This window comes from Oncorhynchus gorbuscha, linkage group LG09, assembly GCF_021184085.1.
Source record: "Oncorhynchus gorbuscha isolate QuinsamMale2020 ecotype Even-year linkage group LG09, OgorEven_v1.0, whole genome shotgun sequence".
NCBI classification, from domain to species: domain Eukaryota; kingdom Metazoa; phylum Chordata; class Actinopteri; order Salmoniformes; family Salmonidae; genus Oncorhynchus; species Oncorhynchus gorbuscha.
The window spans coordinates 20,964,469-20,984,127 of record NC_060181.1 but is presented as its reverse complement, the minus strand read 5'-3'; the positions used below and the strand labels follow the sequence as shown (position 1 = coordinate 20,984,127).

The 19,659-nt window shown below is 44.4% G+C and overlaps 1 protein-coding gene across 1 annotated transcript in view; it reads right to left on the bottom strand.

Annotated features, from left to right (window-relative positions):
* gabbr2 (gamma-aminobutyric acid (GABA) B receptor, 2) overlaps window positions 1-19,659 on the bottom strand; it is a 443,839-nt gene that overhangs the window by 17,996 nt on the left and 406,184 nt on the right. The window contains exons 14-18 of the mRNA XM_046361650.1: window positions 17,048-17,158; window positions 10,179-10,403; window positions 9,261-9,443; window positions 7,904-8,033; window positions 2,986-3,103 (exon numbers count right to left, since the gene is read on the bottom strand). Of these exons, the coding sequence (XP_046217606.1) occupies window positions 2,986-3,103; window positions 7,904-8,033; window positions 9,261-9,443; window positions 10,179-10,403; window positions 17,048-17,158 (767 nt within the window). The remainder of the gene's footprint in view (window positions 1-2,985; window positions 3,104-7,903; window positions 8,034-9,260; window positions 9,444-10,178; window positions 10,404-17,047; window positions 17,159-19,659) is intronic.

Genomic DNA, 19,659 nt, shown 5'->3' with positions numbered 1-19,659 from the left:
TCTCACCTAGCTATTTTATAATTTTATATACACAGTGGCATGCAAAGGTTTTCACCCCCCTTGGCATTTTTCCTCTTTTGTTGCCTTACAACCTGGAATTAAAATATATTTTTGGTGGGTTTGTATCATTTGATTTACACAACATGCCCAACACTTTGAAGATGCTAAATATTTTTTATTGTGAAACAAACAAGAAATAATACAAAACAAACGGAAAACTTGAGCGTGGACAACTATTCACCCCCCAAAGTCAATACTTTGTAGAGACACCTTTTGCAGCAGTTGCAGGTCTCCTGGGTTATGTCTTTATAAGCTTGGCACATCTAGCCACTGGGATTTTTGCCCATTCTTCAAAGCAAAACTGCTCCAGCTCCTTTAAGTTGGATGGGTTCCGCTCGTGTACAGCAATATTTAAGTCATACCATAGATTCTCAAGTGGATTGAGGTCTGGGCTTTGACTAGGCCATTCCAAGACATGTAAATGTTTCCCCTTAAACCACTCGAGTGTTGCTTTTTCAGAATGCTTAGGGTCATTGTCCTGCTGGAAGGTGAACCTCCGTCCCAGTCTCAAATCTCTGGAAAGACTGAAACAGGTTTCCCTCAAGGATTTCCCTGTATTTAGCGCCATCCATCATTCCTTCAATTCTGACCAGTTTCCCAGTCCCTGCTGATGAAAAGCATCCCCACAGCATGAGGATCTTGGGGTGATGAGAGATGTTGGACATAGTGTTTTCCTTGATGGCCAAAAAGCTTAATTTTAGTGTCATCTGACCAGCGTATATTCTTCAATTTGTTTGGGGAGTCTCCCACATGCCTTTTGGCGAACACCAAACATGTTTGCCTTATTTTTTCTTTAAGCAATGGCTTTTTTCTGGCCACTCTTCCGTAAAGCCCAGCTCTATGGAGTGTATGGCTTGAAGTGGTCCTATGGACAGATACTCCAATCTCTGCTGTGGAGCTTTGCAGCTCATTCAGGGTTATCTTTTGTATCTTTGTTGCCTCTGATTAATGCCCTCCTTGCCTGGTCTGTGAGTTTTAGTGGGCGGCCCTCTCTTGGCAGGTTTGTTCTGGGGCCATATTTTTTCCAATTTTTATAATTAATTTAATGGTACTCTGTGGGATGTTCAAAGTTTCTGATATTTTTTTACAACCCCAACCCTGATCTCCAGAACTTTGTCCCTGACCTGTTTTGAGAGCTCCTTGATCTTCATGGTACCGCTTGCTTGGTGGTGCCCCTTGCTTAGTGGTGTTTCAGACTCTGGGACCTTTCAGTCAGGTGTATATATACTGAGATCATGTGACACTTAGATTGCACACAGGTGGACTTTATTTAACTAATTATGTGACTTCTGAAGGAAATTATGTGCACCAGATATTATTTAGCAAAGGGGGTGAACACATATGCACGCACCAATTTTCAGTTGTTTACATTTTGTTTTGTTTTAAACAAGTCATTTTTTAAATTTCACTTCACCAATTTGACCTATTTTGTGTTTTACATTTACATGAAATCCAAATAAAAATACATATAAATTACAGGTGCAATGATCGGTAAGCTGCTCTGACAACTGATGCTTAAAGTTAGTGAGGGAGATATAAGACTCCAGCTTCAGTGTGATTTTTGCAATTCGTTCCAGTCATTGGTAACAGAGAACTGGAAGGAAAGGTGGCCAAAAGGTGTTGGGGATGACCAGTGAAATATACCTGCTGGAGTGCGTGCTACGGGTGGGTGCTGCTATGGTGACCAGTGAGCTGAGGCGGGGCTTTACCTAGCAAAGACTTATAGATGACCTGGAGCCAGTGGGATTGGTGACGAATATGAAGCGAGGGCCAGCCAATGAGAGCATACAGGTTGCATACAGGTTGCAGATGGCACTGTGATAGACTACATCCAATTTACTGAGTAGAGTGTTGTACATCACCGAAGTCAAGGATCGGTAGGATAATCAGTTTAACAAGGGTATGTTTGGCATCATGAGTGAAGGAGGCTTTGTTGCGAAATAGGAAGCCGATTCCATATTTCATTTTGGATTGGAGATGCTTAATGTGAGTTTGGAAGGAGAGTTTACAGTCTAACGAGACACCTAGGTATATGTAGTTGTCCACATATTCTAAGTCAGAACCATCCAGAGTAGTGATGCTAGACGGGCGGGTGCGGGTACGGGCAGTGATCGGTTGAAAGCATGCATTTAGTTTTACATGCATTTAAGAGCAGTTGGAGGCAACGGAAGGAGTGTTGTATGGCATTGAAGCTCATCTGTAGGTTTGTTAAAACAGTGTCCAAAGAAGGGCCAGAAGTATACAGAATGGTGTCATCTGCGTAGTGGTGGATCAGAGAATCACCAGCAGCAAGAGCGACATCATTGATGTATACAGAGAAAAGAGTCGGCCAAGAATGGAACCCTGTGGCACCCCCATAGAGACTGCCAGAGGTCCGGACAACAGGCCCTCCGATTTGACACATTGAACTCTATCTGAGAAGTAGTTGGTGAGCCAGGCATGGCAGTCATTTGAGAAACCAAGGCTGTTGAGTCTGCCGATAAGAATGCGGTGATTGACAGAGTCAAAAGCCTTGGCCAGGTCGATGAAGACGACTGCACAGTATTGTTTTTTTATCGATGGTGGTTATGATATCGTTTAGAACCTTGAGCGTGGCTGAGGTGCACCCATGACTCGCTCTGAAACCAGATTGCATATCGGAGAAGGTACGGTGGGATTTGAAATGGTCGGTGATCTGTTTGTTAACTTGGCTTTCAAAAACTTTCGAAAGGCAGGGTAGGATAGATATAGGTTTATAACAGTTTGGGTCTAGAGTGTTACCCCCTTTGAAGACGGGTATGACCACGGCAGCTTTCCAAATTTACCAGAACAACTGCCATGCAGTGCTGCTGGTGGTAACAATATATATGATGTATAGTTTGTTGAGAAATTCAACAGGAAGAAGAACAAATAAATTAGGAGGGAGATGTTTTGAGGACAACTCACTGTTCAGGTGAGTTGATATCCTCCAGAGGACCTCTGTTTATTCTGGAAGGGTCCATGGAGCCCCACTGCGCCTGAGGCTTCTGCTCAAGATGATTCTTCAGTATCGATTTCTCCCCCTCTGCAAAGACACAGAGAGATAGCATAGTGTTACAGTCTGCTTGCTGTGCCACAAAATGACTTCCTATATAGTGCACTACCTTTGACCAAGGCCCGATAGGACTCCAAAAGTCATGCTTTTGACAGTGGAATTCAACATTTGGGGTCATGTGGGAACTGCTGTGGGGTCACCAAACTGTACACACAAAAAAATTAGATTGCAGATTATTGTAAGTGAGAATATACAAACGTTTCTGAGAAAGATAAGTTGAAAAATTAAATGTTATTGAGTAATTTTATTTATTGGTTTAATGAAATGATAATGAATTGAAGGTTATTTGCTGATGTAAAATCAAAATGTACAGGTTTTAAGGTTGTGCCATTAGATTTGGAGTGTGGTGGGGTCTTGAGATATTCTTGCAAAAAGTTTGAATACCACTGCTATATACCACTGAATAGGATGCCATTTGGGATGCCCCCAATGTATATATCCTCTCTCCTTAGTTCAGATAAAAACACCTGAGAAGCTAAGGCCACTGAAGGATGTCAAGCCATCTGACACTGTCTCATTACACAATGCATGTCAAGCACTCTCTCAAAAAAATGTATGAAAATATTGACATAAGACTTTAGAAATCTTAATGTGTCTGTTACAGCGTACATGTTATCATACAATATCTGTTGACAATTACATTAAAGGGCCAAACAAACAAAAACACTTCTGTTCTATGTGTTCAACACATGCTGGTAGCGTAGTTAGTGACAGAGAGAGAGAGAGAGAGAGAGAGAGAGAGAGAGAGAGAGAGAGAGAGAGAGAGAGAGATAAGAGAGAGAGAAAAAGAGCGATACAGAGAGAGAAAGAGAGAGTGAGAGAAAGAGAGAGAAAGAGAGAGAAGCAAGAGTGAGATGAATAGAGAGAAATGAGGAGAGATAAGAGACGGCGAGAGATATGCAGAGAGACTGCTGTGCTTCATGATGTGGGAAATATTTCAGTCCAGGGGGGAACAGAGTCATCACCGTCAGACAGAGAGTGTGAACACGGTTGGAATCAAAGTCAATAGCCTTATCAGTCTTTCAAACAGCACCTGGAGAGGCCCGAAATTATCCCCGTTTGCGTCAATTTCTTCCTTTTCAGTTGTCCCAGATTTTAACCTCTTAGGATAACATTAACCTGATTTAAAGATCACACCAAGGCATTGTGTCCTCAATATGCATCTCAAGAGGAGGTGGAAACTATTTTGATAAAAATAACTTCCCTCTGATGGAAGAAAGATGCCTCCTTGTAATTATTTTCTCTTAGAAAAGGCTACTGGAGCAGATAGCATAATGTATTCATATGGACTTGGTTGCATATGAGCGATTCACTGTATATTCCTGTTGAAATAAAAGAATGCAAAACCCACCTCTGAAAAACGTGTCGGTGGGACGGTGTCAAAGTGCAATTTACTGTGAAAAGTCACTACCTCCTGAGCAATAACCTTGTTCTATGTTATTCTCCAGAGCCTCAATGGCATCCATAGATTCCTCAATTGTCAGACCAAACTCTGCCGTGTTCAACTGTGGGAATTCAACTGAGGGAATTCCTATTATGGGTGCCATGGTCCTTGTGTCAGTCAACCCCACCGCTCAACCACCACCAGGCCCACCATGTGCTGATGAATATTCATGGTCTCCGGAAAGTGTTGCCCGTGCTTAGTTGTGATTGTAATCTCTGCTGACACTGTGTCGTACTCATAACAGCCACTCATTCACAGCGTTTAGTCCAGGAAGTCTCATGAATACTGATGGCTGCAGTTAGAGGAGTGATGAGGATTCTCAGGCAGAGATATGGATGTGGTGGATTGCCCTATGAAGTGACTGAATCCTTATGGCGAATATACTGAACTATTATACGTCTGTCAGCCTGCATTCTGAACAGAAGCTTATCATTGAATAATCAGCAAACTTGGGGTTGGGTTACTGTAGTTCTGAACTACTAGAGGCACTGTGGTGTAGTTGTCATCAATATATCAGAATCAAATTAAATATTATTTGTCACATGCCGATCACAACTTTACCTTGAAATGCTTACCTATGAGTCCTTTCACAACAATGCAGTGTCAAATATTTTTTAAATAGTAACAATAACAAGGCTATATACAAGGAGTACCGGTACTGAGTCAATGTGCAGGGGTACAAGGTAGTTGAGGTAATTTAGGTAATATGTACATGTAGTTAGGGGTAAAAGGGACTAGGCAATCAGGATAGATAATAAATAGAGTACCAGCAGTGAAAACAGGAAGTTTACATACACTTAGGTTGGAGTCAATAAAACTTGTTTTTCAACCACGCCACAAATGTATTGTTAACAAACTATAGTTTTGGCAAGTCGGTTAGGACATCTACTTTGTGCATGACACAATAATTTTTTCCCAACAACTGTTTACAGATTATTTAACTTATAATTCACTGTATCACAATTCCAGTGGGTCAGAAGTTAACATACACTAAGTTGACTGTGCCTTTAAACAGCTTGGAAAATTCCATAAAATTATGTCATGGATTCAGAAGCTTCTGATAGGCTAATTGACATCATTTGAGTCAATTGGAGGTGTACCTGTGGATGTATTTCAAGGCCTACCTTCAAACTCAGTGCCTCTTTGCTTGACATCATGGGAAAATCAAAAGAAGTAAGCCAAGACTTCAGAAAACAATTGCAGACCTCCATAAGTGTGGTTCATCCTTGGGAGCGATTTACAAAAAAGTACCAGCTGTGGTCGGGGAGGACACACTGCCGATCGGTGCAGAGGGAGCTTGTTTGTGAGTCGGGATGGTAGGCAGAGCACTCCTCGTTCACCTCAGGTGAGTCAGCACTAGACTCACCCAGAGCTCCCTGTTGGTCATATGTTCTTACTAATTTATTGGGAGTTGTCTCCCTCTCTACAGCATAAGGTGCTAGTGGATTCAGGCGCTGCTGGGAACTTTATGGATCATGGGATTCCCCTGGTGTTGTTAGACCAACCTTTCCCCGTGCACTCCTTAGACAGCCGACCATTAGGATCAGGGCTGATCAGGGAGGCCACGGTTCCACCGGACATGGTAACGCAGGGGGATCATAAGGAGCGGATTAGTCTCTTCCTTATTGATTCACCTGCGTTTCCAGTGGTGCTGAGGATTCCCTGGTTGGCTAATCACAATCCTGAGATTTCATGGAGACAGGGGGCTCTCAGAGGGTGGTCAGAGGAGTGTTCAGGCAGGTGCATAGGAGTTTCTATCGGTGCGACAGACCAGGTTTCCCCAGTGCGCATTCCCTCTGAATATGCCGATTTGGCTATCGCCTTCTGTAAGAAGAGGGCAACCCAATTACCACCTCATCGATGAGGGGATTGCGCGATAAACCTCCTGGTAAACGCTGCACTTTCCAGGAGTCCAGGAGTTTCTGTTTGTTTGGTCTTATTGGTTGCACCTGTCTCTTATTTTGTTTCTTGATGTCTATTTAAGCCTGTTAGGGAAGCCTATGTTTGTGCGGGATTGTTCCTCTGTTAGTTTGTGGATGTTCATTTTATATTTTATTTTCTCCGGACTGTTTGGGTCCTGTGTTTGGGCCGGTCAGTTTTATGCGCCTAGTGTTTTGGCGTAACCGTTTGTACCGGAATAAAATACGATTGTCCGAACCCTCTGCTCTCTGCACCTGACTCCAACCCACTACACCTAGAAGACGTGACACTCTGTCAGGAGCAATGGGCCAAAATGCATCCAACTTATTGTGGGAAGCTTGTGGAAGGCTGCCCGAAACGTAAGGAAATGCTACTAAATACTAATTGAGTGTCTGACCCACTGGCAATGTGATGAAATAAATAAAAGCTGAAATAAATCATTCTCCCTGCTATTATTCTGACATTTCACATTCTTAAAATAAAGTGGTGATCCAAACTGACCTAAAACAGGGATTTATTACTCAGATTAAATGTCAGGAATTGTGAAAACTGAGTTTAAATGTATTTGGCTAAGGTGTATGTAAACTTACGACTTCAACTGTGTGTGAAGGTGTGTCTATGTTTGTGTGTGTATGTGGCATCAATATGCATGTGTGTTTGTGTATGAAGTGTATGAAGTGTGAGTGTGTGAGTAGAGTCCAGTGAGTGTGCATAGACCGAGTGCAAGAGAGTCAGTACAAAAGTCTGTTCAATGCAAATTGTCCGGGTGGCCATTTGATGAACTGTTCAGCAGTCTTACGGCTTGGGGGTAGAAGCTGTTAAGAAGCATTTTGGACCGAGACTTGGCACCCAGGTACCGGTTGCCGTGAGGCAGCAGAGAGAACAGTCTATGACTAGGGTGGCTGGAGTCTTTGGCAATGTTTAGGGCCTTCCTATGACACCGTCTAGTATAGAGGTCCTGGATGGCAGGAAGCGTGGCCCCAGTGATGTACTGGGCCATACGCACTACCCTCTGTAAAGCCTTGGGGTCAGATGTTTGAGGATCTGAGGTCTCATGACAATTATTTTTATCCTCCTGAGGGGGAAGAGGTTTTGTCGTGCCCTATTCACGACTGTGTTGTCATGTGGACCATAATAGATCCTTAGTGATGTGGACACCGAGGAACCTGAAGCTCTCAGACACACTGATAGTAGTACGGTATCATAGTTGGCAGACAAGAAATTGGAGTAATAATTAAAAGCTTGCTGTATGTACTGTATGAGGTGGACAGATAGTGTTCAACCCTTCAGAGAATCGTGTAGACAGTGAGTGAGTCAGCAGCAGTCCAGGCTGACAGAGGTGTGTCTGTTTAAATGTGGGAGGTAATGCTGTAGAAGTGTATACATAAGTAGCAGCGGTCTGTCACCTTTGCTGTCGGTAAAGTTGCGTATGCTGAGGATGTTGTTGACGTCGCCGTATTGGTTCTGCTTGATGTACGGGGTCTTCTCTGGGGTGTCCTGCAGCTGCATGGTCACCTCCTCCAGTTCCTTATCCAACTGCACAGACACATTGTGTTAAAAGGGGCTAAGTGGTTAAAATAGTGTTTAAGGGGTTAAAATAGTGTTAAATTGTTAAAATAGAGTTGTTAAACAGTGATAGGAAAACAGCAGCAAGGAAACATTTTCTACTCAACTCCATTGTACTTCTAGAACAACTAAAAGGGCAACGGCTACTCTTACACGGCTAGAAGGGAGTAGATACAGTGAAATGCATCACAGAGAGACTTCTGGAAAAGTGATTGGCATGAGATTTCTCCTCATGTCACTCAACATCAGACACAAAACATCCTACATTTAAACGAAGGTAGAAAGGCGGATACACTGTATAGTTGTGACTAGATGGTGCTACTGACAGACAGGGCCTATTAGAGATAAGGCAGGCTCTAACATGCACCCACACTGCTCTGCTCGCCAACGAGCGTCTACCAATTCAGTTCTATTTGTGACGCTGAACGAGGTGCAAGTCCTGCCTCTCCCATCTCCTCATTGGTTTATAGAAGCAGATACCCACGAGCCATCTCCTCATTGGTTATACCCACGTGGGTAATTGAAAGATGAACTGAGTTCGGTTGGTCGTTATGGTAACTGTGAAAGTTAGATGCCAATCGCCATATAAAGTCTAAAGAAGAAAAAGCTTGGAAGGAGGAGAGATGACTAGAAACGATTCGTTTGACCGTTTTATGTGTGGATTAATTGTTGGAGTAGAGGGCCTTGTGCATTTCAGGTAAAATAACAACTCAACGTTTATATCCCTGGAAAAATTAGCAAGCAACAGCAAGCTAGCTAAATAGGACAAATTAGCTAGTAACTGCAAGCTAGCTGACTAAATTGCCATAAATGTTTAATGCTTTTTGACCTGTCCCCAAACTAATATGGTTCAGAGTTTGTTTTGATATTTTAACCTGTGTGTCGTGATCGTGTTTGGTGTGGGGGGACAAAATCAATTTGCGCGTGACCAGTTTGTGTATGGTGTGACCTCTGTTACTCTCACCAATGAAAAATACCATACTTTAGATACAATAAATCCTAAAAAAACAGGGTGTCAATCTGGTCACAATGATCTTCACCAACAGGGCCAGGAGTTTTTTCTGACCATGTAAAGTTGACAAGGGAAAGTTCTGGGTACTAAATGTAGGTAACAGGTCAGGTCATGTGGTGGGGAATGACTCCTTGCCCTCTTCATGAAACATGACGTGACACAGGACAACATCACAATGACGTCACCTCTGTTATCTTCATGCGGAGGCGGTGGTTATCGGTCTGCAGGCCGTCCAGTCTGGACGTGTTGGCCTGGTTCACACTCGTCACTGACGTGGACATCTTGGAGTCCTCTTTCTTCTGGTTCGTATTGAACTTTAACCTCCGATTCTGAGTAGCAGCGTCCGGATTGGTCCTCATCGTGATGAACTGCAAGTTGTTATAATAAAGGAGAGTGACTTAGAAGGACAGGTTAAAGTGTCACATCTCATTCCTCATCTGGTATCATGTTACACTTACTCACTCACATGTGAATGTTTCAAATACAAGGGAGATTAGTTCATATAATCATTAACATGATACTTTCTGAGAGTACTCTTAGAGTGGTTGAATCTATACTGAACAAATATATCAACGCAAAATGGAACAATTTCAATGGTTTTAGTGAGTTACAGTTCAAGTAAGGAAATCATTAAGCCCTAATTGATGGATTTCACATGACTGGGCAGGGGCACGGACCTGGGTGGGAGCCATTCCCAGCCAAACAGAATGAGTTTTCACCCACAAAAGAGCTCTGGTATCAGACGATCCCGCACACTCTCTCAAAACTTGAGAAATCTGTGGCATTGTGTTGTGTGACAAAACTGCACATTTTAAAGTGGCCTTTTATTGTCCCGAGCACAAGATGCACCTGTGTAATGATCATGCTGTTTAATCCGATTCTTTATATACTAACAGGGATGTAAACACATTTGTGCACAACATTTGAGAGAAATAAGCTTTTTATGCGTATGGAACATTTCTGGAATGTTTTATTTCAGCTCATGAAACATGGGACCAACACAATGCGTGTTGCATTTATATTTTTGCTCAGTATAGTTTGTTCTACAGTTCATGCCCCTTGGATGGACAGGAAGTGACACTACTATTTTCTGTTGTCCTTACCTTTGGCACAAACACCAGACAGAGAGTGATCGTGCTGCAGAAGATGATGACCAGAGCCACGATGCAGAACTGCACATTGGGCTGGTCTCGCGTGAGGAAGGACACAGCCGCCCCGATGATACACATGATGCCCACGTTGTACACACTCATCCCGATGTACTTGCTGTCATTCAGGGCCGGGATGCTCACATTCCTCGTCTCCCAGGCCAGGAAACACCCAAACAACTGGAGGAGAAGGGAGAGGATAGGACGGAAGGGTTGGAATAGAGAAGAGGAGAATAGGACAGTAGGATGAGAGGAGAGAAAAGAAAGTCAGAAGAGGGGAGGAGAAGGCAGGAGGAGAGGAGAGAAGAATAGGATAGGAGGAGAAGGCAGGAGGAGAGGCAGGAGAAGAATAGGATAGGAGGAGAAGGCAGGAGGAGAGGAGAGAATAGGATAGGAGAGGAATAGGATAGGAGAGGAGGAGAAGGCAGGAGGAGGGGAGAGAAGAATAGGAGAGGAGGAGAATACAGGAGGAGAGAAGAATTGGATAGGATAGGAGGAGAAGGCAGGAGGAGGGGAGAGAAGAATAGGAGGAGAGGAGGAGAAGACAGGAGGAGGGGAGAGAAGAATATGATAGGAGAGGAGGAGAAGGCAGGAGGAGGGGAGAGAAGAATAGGAGGAGAGGGAGAGAAGAATATGAGGAGGAGAAGGCAGGAAGAGGAGAGAAGAATAGGAGAGGATAGGAGGAGAAGGCAGGAGGAGGGGAGAGAAGAATAGGATAGGAGAGGAGGAGAAGGCAGGAGGAGGGGAGAGAAGAATAGGAGGAGGAGAAGACAGGAGGAGGGGAGAGAAGAATATGATAGGAGAGGAGGAGAAGGCAGGAGGAGGGGAGAGAAGAATAGGAGGAGAGGAGGAGAAGACAGGAGGAGGGGAGAGAAGAATATGATAGGAGAGGAGGAGAAGGCAGGAGGAGGGGAGAGAAGAATAGGAGGAGAGGAGGAAGAAAGACAGGAGAAGGAGGAAGGGAGAGAAGAATAGGAGAGGAGGAGGAGAAGGCAGGAAGAGAGGAGAGAAGAATAGGAGAGGAGGAGAGGGCAGGAGGAGAGGAGAGAAGAATAGGAGAGGAGGAGAAGGCAGGAGGAGAGGAGAGAAGAATAGGAGAGGAAGAGAAGGCAGGAGGAGGGGAGAGAAGAATAGGAGGAGAGGAGGAGAAGACAGGAGGAGGGGAGAGAAGAATATGATAGGAGAGGAGGAGAAGGCAGGAGGAGGGGGGAAGAGAAGAATAGGAGGAGAGGGAGAGAAGAATAGGAGGAGAGGAGGAGAAGGCAGGAGGAGGAGGGAGAGAAGAATAGGAGGAGGAGAGGAGAGAAGAATATGAGGAGGAGAAGACAGGAGGAGGGGAGAGAAGAATATGATAGGAGAGGAGGAGAAGGCAGGAGGAGGGGAGAGAAGAATAGGAGGAGAGGAGAGAAGAATATGAGGAGGAGAAGACAGGAGGAGGGGAGAGAAGAATATGATAGGAGAGGAGGAGAAGGCAGGAGGAGAGGATAGAAGAATAGGAGAGGAGGAGAATACAGGAGGAGAGAAGAATTGGATAGGATAGGAGGAGAAGGCAGGAGGAGGGGAGAGAAGAATAGGAGGAGAGGAGGAGAAGACAGGAGGAGGGGAGAGAAGAATATGATAGGAGAGGAGGAGAAGGCAGGAGGAGGGGAGAGAAGAATAGGAGGAGAGGAGAGAAGAATATGAGGAGGAGAAGGCAGGAAGAGGAGAGAAGAATAGGAGAGGATAGGAGGAGAAGGCAGGAGGAGGGGAGAGAAGAATAGGATAGGAGAGGAGGAGAAGGCAGGAGGAGGGGAGAGAAGAATAGGAGGAGGAGAAGACAGGAGGAGGGGAGAGAAGAATATGATAGGAGAGGAGGAGAAGGCAGGAGGAGGGGAGAGAAGAATAGGAGGAGAGGAGAGAAGAATAGGAGAGGAGGAGAAGGCAGGAAGAGGAGAGAAGAATAGGAGAGGAGGAGAGGGCAGGAGGAGAGGAGAGAAGAATAGGAGAGGAGGAGAGGGCAGGAGGAGAGGAGAGAAGAATAGGAGAGGAGGAGAGGGCAGGAGGAGAGGAGAGAAGAATAGGAGAGGAGGAGAAGGCAGGAGGAGAGGAGAGAAGAATAGGAGAGGAGGAGAAGGCAGGAAGAGAGGAGAGAAGAATAGGAGAGGAGGAGAGGGCAGGAGGAGAGGAGAGAAGAATTGGATAGGATAGGAGGAGAAGGCAGGAGGAGGGGAGAGAAGAATAGGATAGGAGAGGAGGAGAAGGCAGGAGGAGGGGAGAGAAGAATAGGAGGAGAGGAGAGAAGAATAGGAGAGGAGGAGAAGGCAGGAAGAGAGGAGAGAAGAATAGGAGAGGAGGAGAGGGCAGGAGGAGAGGAGAGAATAATAGGATAGGAGAGGAGGAGAAGGCAGGAGGGGAGGAGAGAAGAATAGGAGAGGAGGAGAGGGCAGGAGGAGAGGAGAGAAGAATAGGAGAGGAGGAGAGGGCAGGAGGAGAGGAGAGAAGAATAGGATAGGAGAGGAGGAGAAGGTAGGAGGAGGGGAGAGAAGAATAGGAGGAGAGGAGAGAAGAATAGGAGAGGAGGAGAAGGCAGGAAGAGAGGAGAGAAGAATAGGAGAGGAGGAGAGGGCAGGAGGAGAGGAGAGAAGAATAGGAGAGGAGGAGAAGGCAGGAGGAGAGGAGAGAAGAATAGGAGAGGAGGAGAAGGCAGGAGGAGGGGAGAGAAGAATAGGAGAGGAGGAGAGGGCAGGAGGAGAGGAGAGAAGAATAGGATAGGAGAGGAGGAGAAGGCAGGAGGAGGGGAGAGAAGAATAGGAGAAGAGGAGAAGGCAGGAGGAGGGGAGAGAAGAATAGGAGGATAAGAGAATAGGAGAAGAGGAGAAGGCAGGAAGAGAGGAGAGAAGAATAGGAGAGGAGGAGAAGGCAGGAGGAGAGGAGAGAAGAATAGGATAGGAGAGGAGGAGAAGGCAGGTGGAGGGGAGAGAAGAATAGGATAGGAGAGGAGGAGAAGGCAGGAGGAGGGGAGAGAAGAATAGGAGGAGAGAAGAGAAGAATAGGAGAGGAGGAGAAGGCAGGAAGAGAGGAGAGAAGAATAGGAGAGGAGGATAAGGCAGGAGGAGAGGAGAGAAGAATATGAGAGGAGGAGAAGGCAGGAGGAGAGAAGAGGTGAAAAGAAAACAGAAGGGAGATAAATAAAAGATAAAGATGGATATATTGTATAGGCCTAGTAAGGTATATAGCTATTGTACAATATGTCCAGTAGTCAGAATTCAGTCGTGATATAGAGACAGCTCATTATGTACACAAAATACATGAATCATACCATCTAATGTGACCTACAGCATCCTATAGCAGACAGCAGAATTGAATGTAAACTTGGAAAGCCTTTTGATTTTGGGGTCATAAATGGGTTCTTTTCTGAGAGTGTTCACTTCATGGAGTACTTCAGAACAGAACCCCAGTGTCTCTCAACATTCTAATGAATAATGTAGGAGTTAAGCGCTGTAGAGTGGGATAGTTTTATTGAAGTGTTAATGAGTCTTAAACTAAAATGACAAGTAGCAGCATTACAGAAGCAGTCGTCACAGATGATGAATAGGTGTGTGTGTGTGCCATAGAGAGATGATGACTCAATGCTCAGCTGCTGCGCCTACTGTTGTCATGTCCCAGTTTTGTCTCAGATAAGAACTTTGAAGTCTGTCACCCCATGTGTCTAATTTTCTGTCCCTGTGATCTCCCTCTGTCTCTTCTCTCTTTATATCTGTCTCTGTGATCTCCCTCTCTCTTCTCTCTTTATATCTGTCCCTGTGATCTCCCTCTCTCTTCTCTCTTTGTCCCTGTCCCTGTGATCTCCCTCTCTATTCTCTCTTTATATCTGTCCCTGTGATCTCTCTCTGTCTCTTCTCTCTTTATATCTGTCCCTGTGATCTCCCTCTCTCTTCTCTCTTTATATCTGTCCCTGTGATCTCCCTCTGTCTCTTCTCTCTTTATATATGTCCCTGTGATCTCCCTCTCTCTTTATATCTGTCCCTGTGATCTCCCTCTCTCTTCTCTCTTTGTGTCTGTCCCTGTGATCTCCCTCTCTCTTCTCTCTTTATATCTGTCCCTGTGATCTCCCTCTCTCTTCTCTCTTTATATCTGTCCCTGTGATCTCCCTCTGTCTCTTTTCTCTTACTTTCTGTCCCTGTGATCTCCCACTGTCTCTTCTTTCTTTCTTACTGTCCCTGTGATCTCCCTCTGTCTCTTCTCTTTCTCTTTTTATTTTACTCTCACTGTCTTTACCATTCGTTGGCTTCATCCCACTTTCTTTCTCTCTAGCCCACACCCCTCTCTCACTCTCTTCCTCACCCCATCTCTCTTCATCTCTCTCCCTCTGTCTGTTCTCTCTGGACTTAAAGTGGACTTAAAGGCTGAATTATTTACAGTCTAGGCTAGTTAAGGGAAGAAGAACGTTTTCAAAGATGTCACATTTCATTTAGAAACCCTGGGCTTCTGGAGGGGCTCGGTCACACACACACACACACACACACACACACACACACACACACACACACACACACACACACACACACACACACACACACACACACACACACACACACACACACACACACACACACACACACACACACGAGGGGGTGGCAGTGAGGGGCTCACCTCATGAGGAACCTAGTCACTACAGAATGGTAGCAGTCTTAGTTGGGGAGAGAACAGTCATAGTTCTCTTTCTCACAGTGAAATGGTGTCTTTAATAAAGGACAAGTTCATTGTCGGTAATCTTTCAATGAACCCAGTTTCATATTTATACACTAATGCAAAGTCGGAGTCATACCCCGGTATTCAGATAGAATAATAGAATTTGCTCTATGGCTGATGAAATCGACATCTAACAAACATGTATGTAGAAACAGATATTAAAATGGCGCAGGAAGAAATGGCAGGAGTTTTACGAGGGCCCAACCAATTGTGTTATTATGTGGGGGTTTTGCATTATTTGTAACTTATTTTGTACATAATATTTCTGCAACCGTATCTTACGGCAGAAAAGAGCTTCTGGATATCAGGACAGTGATCACTACCTCTGATTAGACAAAGAGCTTCTGGATATCAGGACAGTGATCACTACCTCTGATTAGACAAAGAGCTTCTGGATATCAGGACAGTGATCACTACCTCTGATTAGACAAAGAGCTTCTGGATATCAGGACAGTGATCACTACCTCTGATTAGACAAAGAGCTTCTGGATATCAGGACAGTGATCACTACCTCAGATTAGACAAAGAGCTTCTGGATATCAGGACAGAGATCACTACCTCTGATTAGACAAAGAGCTTCTGGATATCAGGACAGCGACCACTCACCTCGGATTAGACAAAGAGCTTCTGGATATCAGGACAGAGATCACTACCTCAGATTAGACAAAGAGCTTCTGGATATCAGGACAGCGAACTCTCATCTCGGATTAGACAAAGAGCTTCTGGATATCAGGACAGAGATCACTCACCTCGGATTAGACAAAGAGCTTCTGGATATCAGGACAGTGATCACTCACCTCGGATTAGACAACGAGTTTCTGGATATCAGGACAGTGATCACTACCTCGGATTAGACAAAGAGCTTCTGGGTATCAGGACAGTGATCACTCACCTCGGATTAGACAAAGAGCTTCTGGATATCAGGACAGTGATCACTACCTCTGATTAGACAAAGAGCTTCTGGATATCAGGACAGTGATCACTACCTCAGATTAGACAAAGAGCTTCTGGATATCAGGACAGTGATCACTACCTCAGATTAGACAAAGAGCTTCTGGATATCAGGACAGAGATCACTACCTCTGATTAGACGAAGAGCTTCTGTATATCAGGACAGAGATCACTACCTCTGATTAGACGAAGAGCTTCTGTATATCAGGACAGAGTTCACTCACCTCGGATTAGACAAAGATTTTTTCTACAACAAGCAAGACTCACAAGATATTCTCCAAACACTGGCAGGGCCGACATCCAAGTTATTCGCAAGAGGAAGCGACGCAAGTACAGAGGACGAAGTGCCGGATGTCTCGTCAGGACCCGGAGAAGTCGAGTAGGAAAGCTGCCGTTACCGTCAATATTACTCACCAACGTGTGAGCATTGGACAATAAACTAGACGAAATACGATCACGAAAATCCTACCAACGGGACATCAAATATTATCTTTGTTCATCATATATGCATAGTCACGTTAACCATACCTACATGTACATACCACCTCAATAAGCCTGACTAACCGGTGTCTGTATATAGCCATGCTACTGTTATTTTCAGTGTCTTTTCACTGTTCTTGTATTTCGTTACTTACCTACACACACACACACACATACCTTTTTTTCGCACTATTAGAGCCTGTGAGCAAGCATTTCACTGTAAGGTCTACTACACCTGTTGTATTCGCCGCACATGACGAATAAACTTTGATTTGATTTGAGATATATTTAACGTATGTGTGCTTTGGGTGTGGCAGAGAACTTGCTATTGAACTCTCTATCATTAAACCATGACATACACATGTTGGAGTGTGTTGATGAAGATAACAGCCACCACCTCTTCCTTCCCTGCTTCTCACAGACTATCTCCCTAACCATGAGTAGGCCTTTGTAGGTATCGATGGACGCGCGCACACACACACACACACACACACACACACACACACACACACACACACACACACACACACACACACACACACACACACACACACACACACACACACACACACACACACACACACACACACACACACACACACACACACACACACACACACACACACACACACACACACACAACAGTCTCTCTCCTTACTCACCATAAGCAGGCCCTTGTAAGCGTAGACAATTCCCAGCCAAATGGTCATATGTGTGTTCTCACAGTGTTCCAGGAAGGGCCGGATGGCTATGTCCTGCCCCTGGGGGTCCGCCTGCAGGGAAACAAAGAGATGGGCTGGTGAGTGGTGGGCACATGCATGTCAACAACAACAACAATCAATATCTGAACACCCTGTCTTCCAAATAAATAAGTTAGATAGCATCAGCCATATAAAGTTGGTTATTTTCTTGCTCTTGATGAAGAATAAAATATATGTGACATATTCTGACAGTTCTTTGTCCATGCTGTCAATTAATAAAAAATTAATTAATTAATTAATTAATTAAAATTAATATCCACCTACATGTCAAATCTGGAGTATCAAATGGAATATATGAGAAATGCAGGAAATTGTCAGCAAGCAATGGTTCACGAACACTTTCCCTCTATGCAGGTGTTTCATATGATATCCCCTCATTCTCTGGCACATTGAGACTAGGCCTACATCCACAATGGCACCCTATCCCCTATGTAGTGCACTACAGTGGCTTGCAAAAGTATTCACCTCCCTTGGCATTTTCCCTATTTTGTTGCCTTATAACATTGAATTAAAATAGATTTTGGAAGGGGTTGTATCATTTGATTTACACAACATGCCTAACACTTTGAAGATGGAAAATATTTTTCTTATTGGGAAACAAACAAGAAACATGACAAAAACACTGAAAACATGAGCGTGTATAACCATTCACCCCCAAGTCAATACTTTGTAGAGCCACCTTTTTCAGCAATTCCAGCTGCAAATCTCTTGGGGTATGTCTCTATAAGCTTGGCACATCTAGCCACTGGGATTTTTTCCCATTCTTCAAGACAAAACTGCTCCAGCTTCTTCAAGTTGGATGGGTTCCGTTGGTGTACAGCAATCTTTACATCATACCACAGAGTCTCAATTGGATTCGGTCTGGGCTTTGACTAGGCCATTCCAAGACATTTAAATGTTTCCCCTTAAACCACTCGAGTGTTGCTTTAGCAGTATGCTTAGGGTTATTGTCCTGCTGGAAGGTGAACCTCCGTCCCAGTCTCAAATCTCTGGAAGACAAACAGGTTTCCCTCAAGGACTTCCCCGTATTTAGCGTCATCCATCATTCCTTCAAATCTGATCAGTTTCCCAGTCCCTACCAATGAAAAACATCCCCACAGCATGATGCTTCCACCACCATGCTTCACTGTGGGGATGGTGTTCTCAGGGTGATGGGAGGTGTTGGGTTTGTGCCAGACATAGCGTTTTCCTTGATGGTCAAAAAGCCCAATTTTAGTCTCATCTGACCAGAGTACCTTCTTCTATATGTTTGGGGAGTCTCCCACATGCCTTTTGGCGAACACCAAATGTGTTTGCTTATTTTTTTCTTTAAGCAATTGCTTTTTTTCTGGCCACTCTTCTGTAAAGCCCAGCTCTGTGGAGTGTACGGCTTAAAGTGGTCCTATGGACAGATACTCCAATCTCCGCTGTGGAGCTTTGCAGCTCCTTCAGGGTTATCTTTGGTCTCTTTGTTGCCTCTCTGATTAATGTCCTTCTTGCCTGGTCTCTGAGTTTCGGTGGGCGGCCCCCCAGATTTGTTGTGGTGCCATATTCTTTTAATTTTTTAATAATGTTTTGAAATGGTGCTCCGTGGAATGTTCAAAGTTTCTGATATTTTTTATAACCCAACCCTGATCTGTACTCCTCCACAACTTTGTTCCTGACCTGTTTGGAGAGCTCCTTCATGGTGCCGCTTGCTTGGTGGTGCCCCTTGCCTAGTCGTGTTGCAGACTCTGGGGCCTTTCAGAACAGGTGTATATATCCTGAGATCATGTGACATTTAGATTGCACACAGGTGGACTTTATTTAACTAATTATGTGACTTCTGAAGGTAATTGGTTGCACCAGATCTTATTTAGGGGCTTCACCACAAAGGGGTTGAATACATATGCCCCACCAATTTCCTGTTTTTTATTTTTTAGAAAAAATAATAATTTCACTTCACCAATTTGGACTATTTACTATGTCCATTACATGAAATCCAAATAAAAATCTATTTAAATTACAGGTTGTAATGCAACAAAATTGGAAAAACGCCAAGGGGGATGAATACTTTTGCAAGGCACTTCACTTTTGAGCCCATAGGGCTTTTGGTCAAAAGTAGTGTACTATATAGGGAATAGGTTGCCATTTAGGATGCAAGCCTAAGGGTGCCTTGGAGGGACAAAAGGTGCACAGTTTTGCCTGAACGTGGACTTCTGAAGGATAGGTTACATTGGATTGATGTGGCAGTGATCAAACATTCAGGTGAAAATTCAAACTGACGAGGTGTAACGCCTGGGACATGTTTAAACACCACCTCACCGTCTATTTTTCTCTCTGCTTTTCTATCTTTATCTCTTTTTTCCCCCTCTCCATCTCTCTCCCCCTCTGTCCACTATCAGCCCCATGCCCAAGAAAGGGAAAGTAACTGAACTGAATGTCTACAGACCAATAGCACCCACTTCCGTCATCATGAAGTGCTTCGAGAGGCTAGTCAAAAACCATATCAGCGCTTCCCTCCGACACTCAATTCGCCTACCACCCTGACAGAT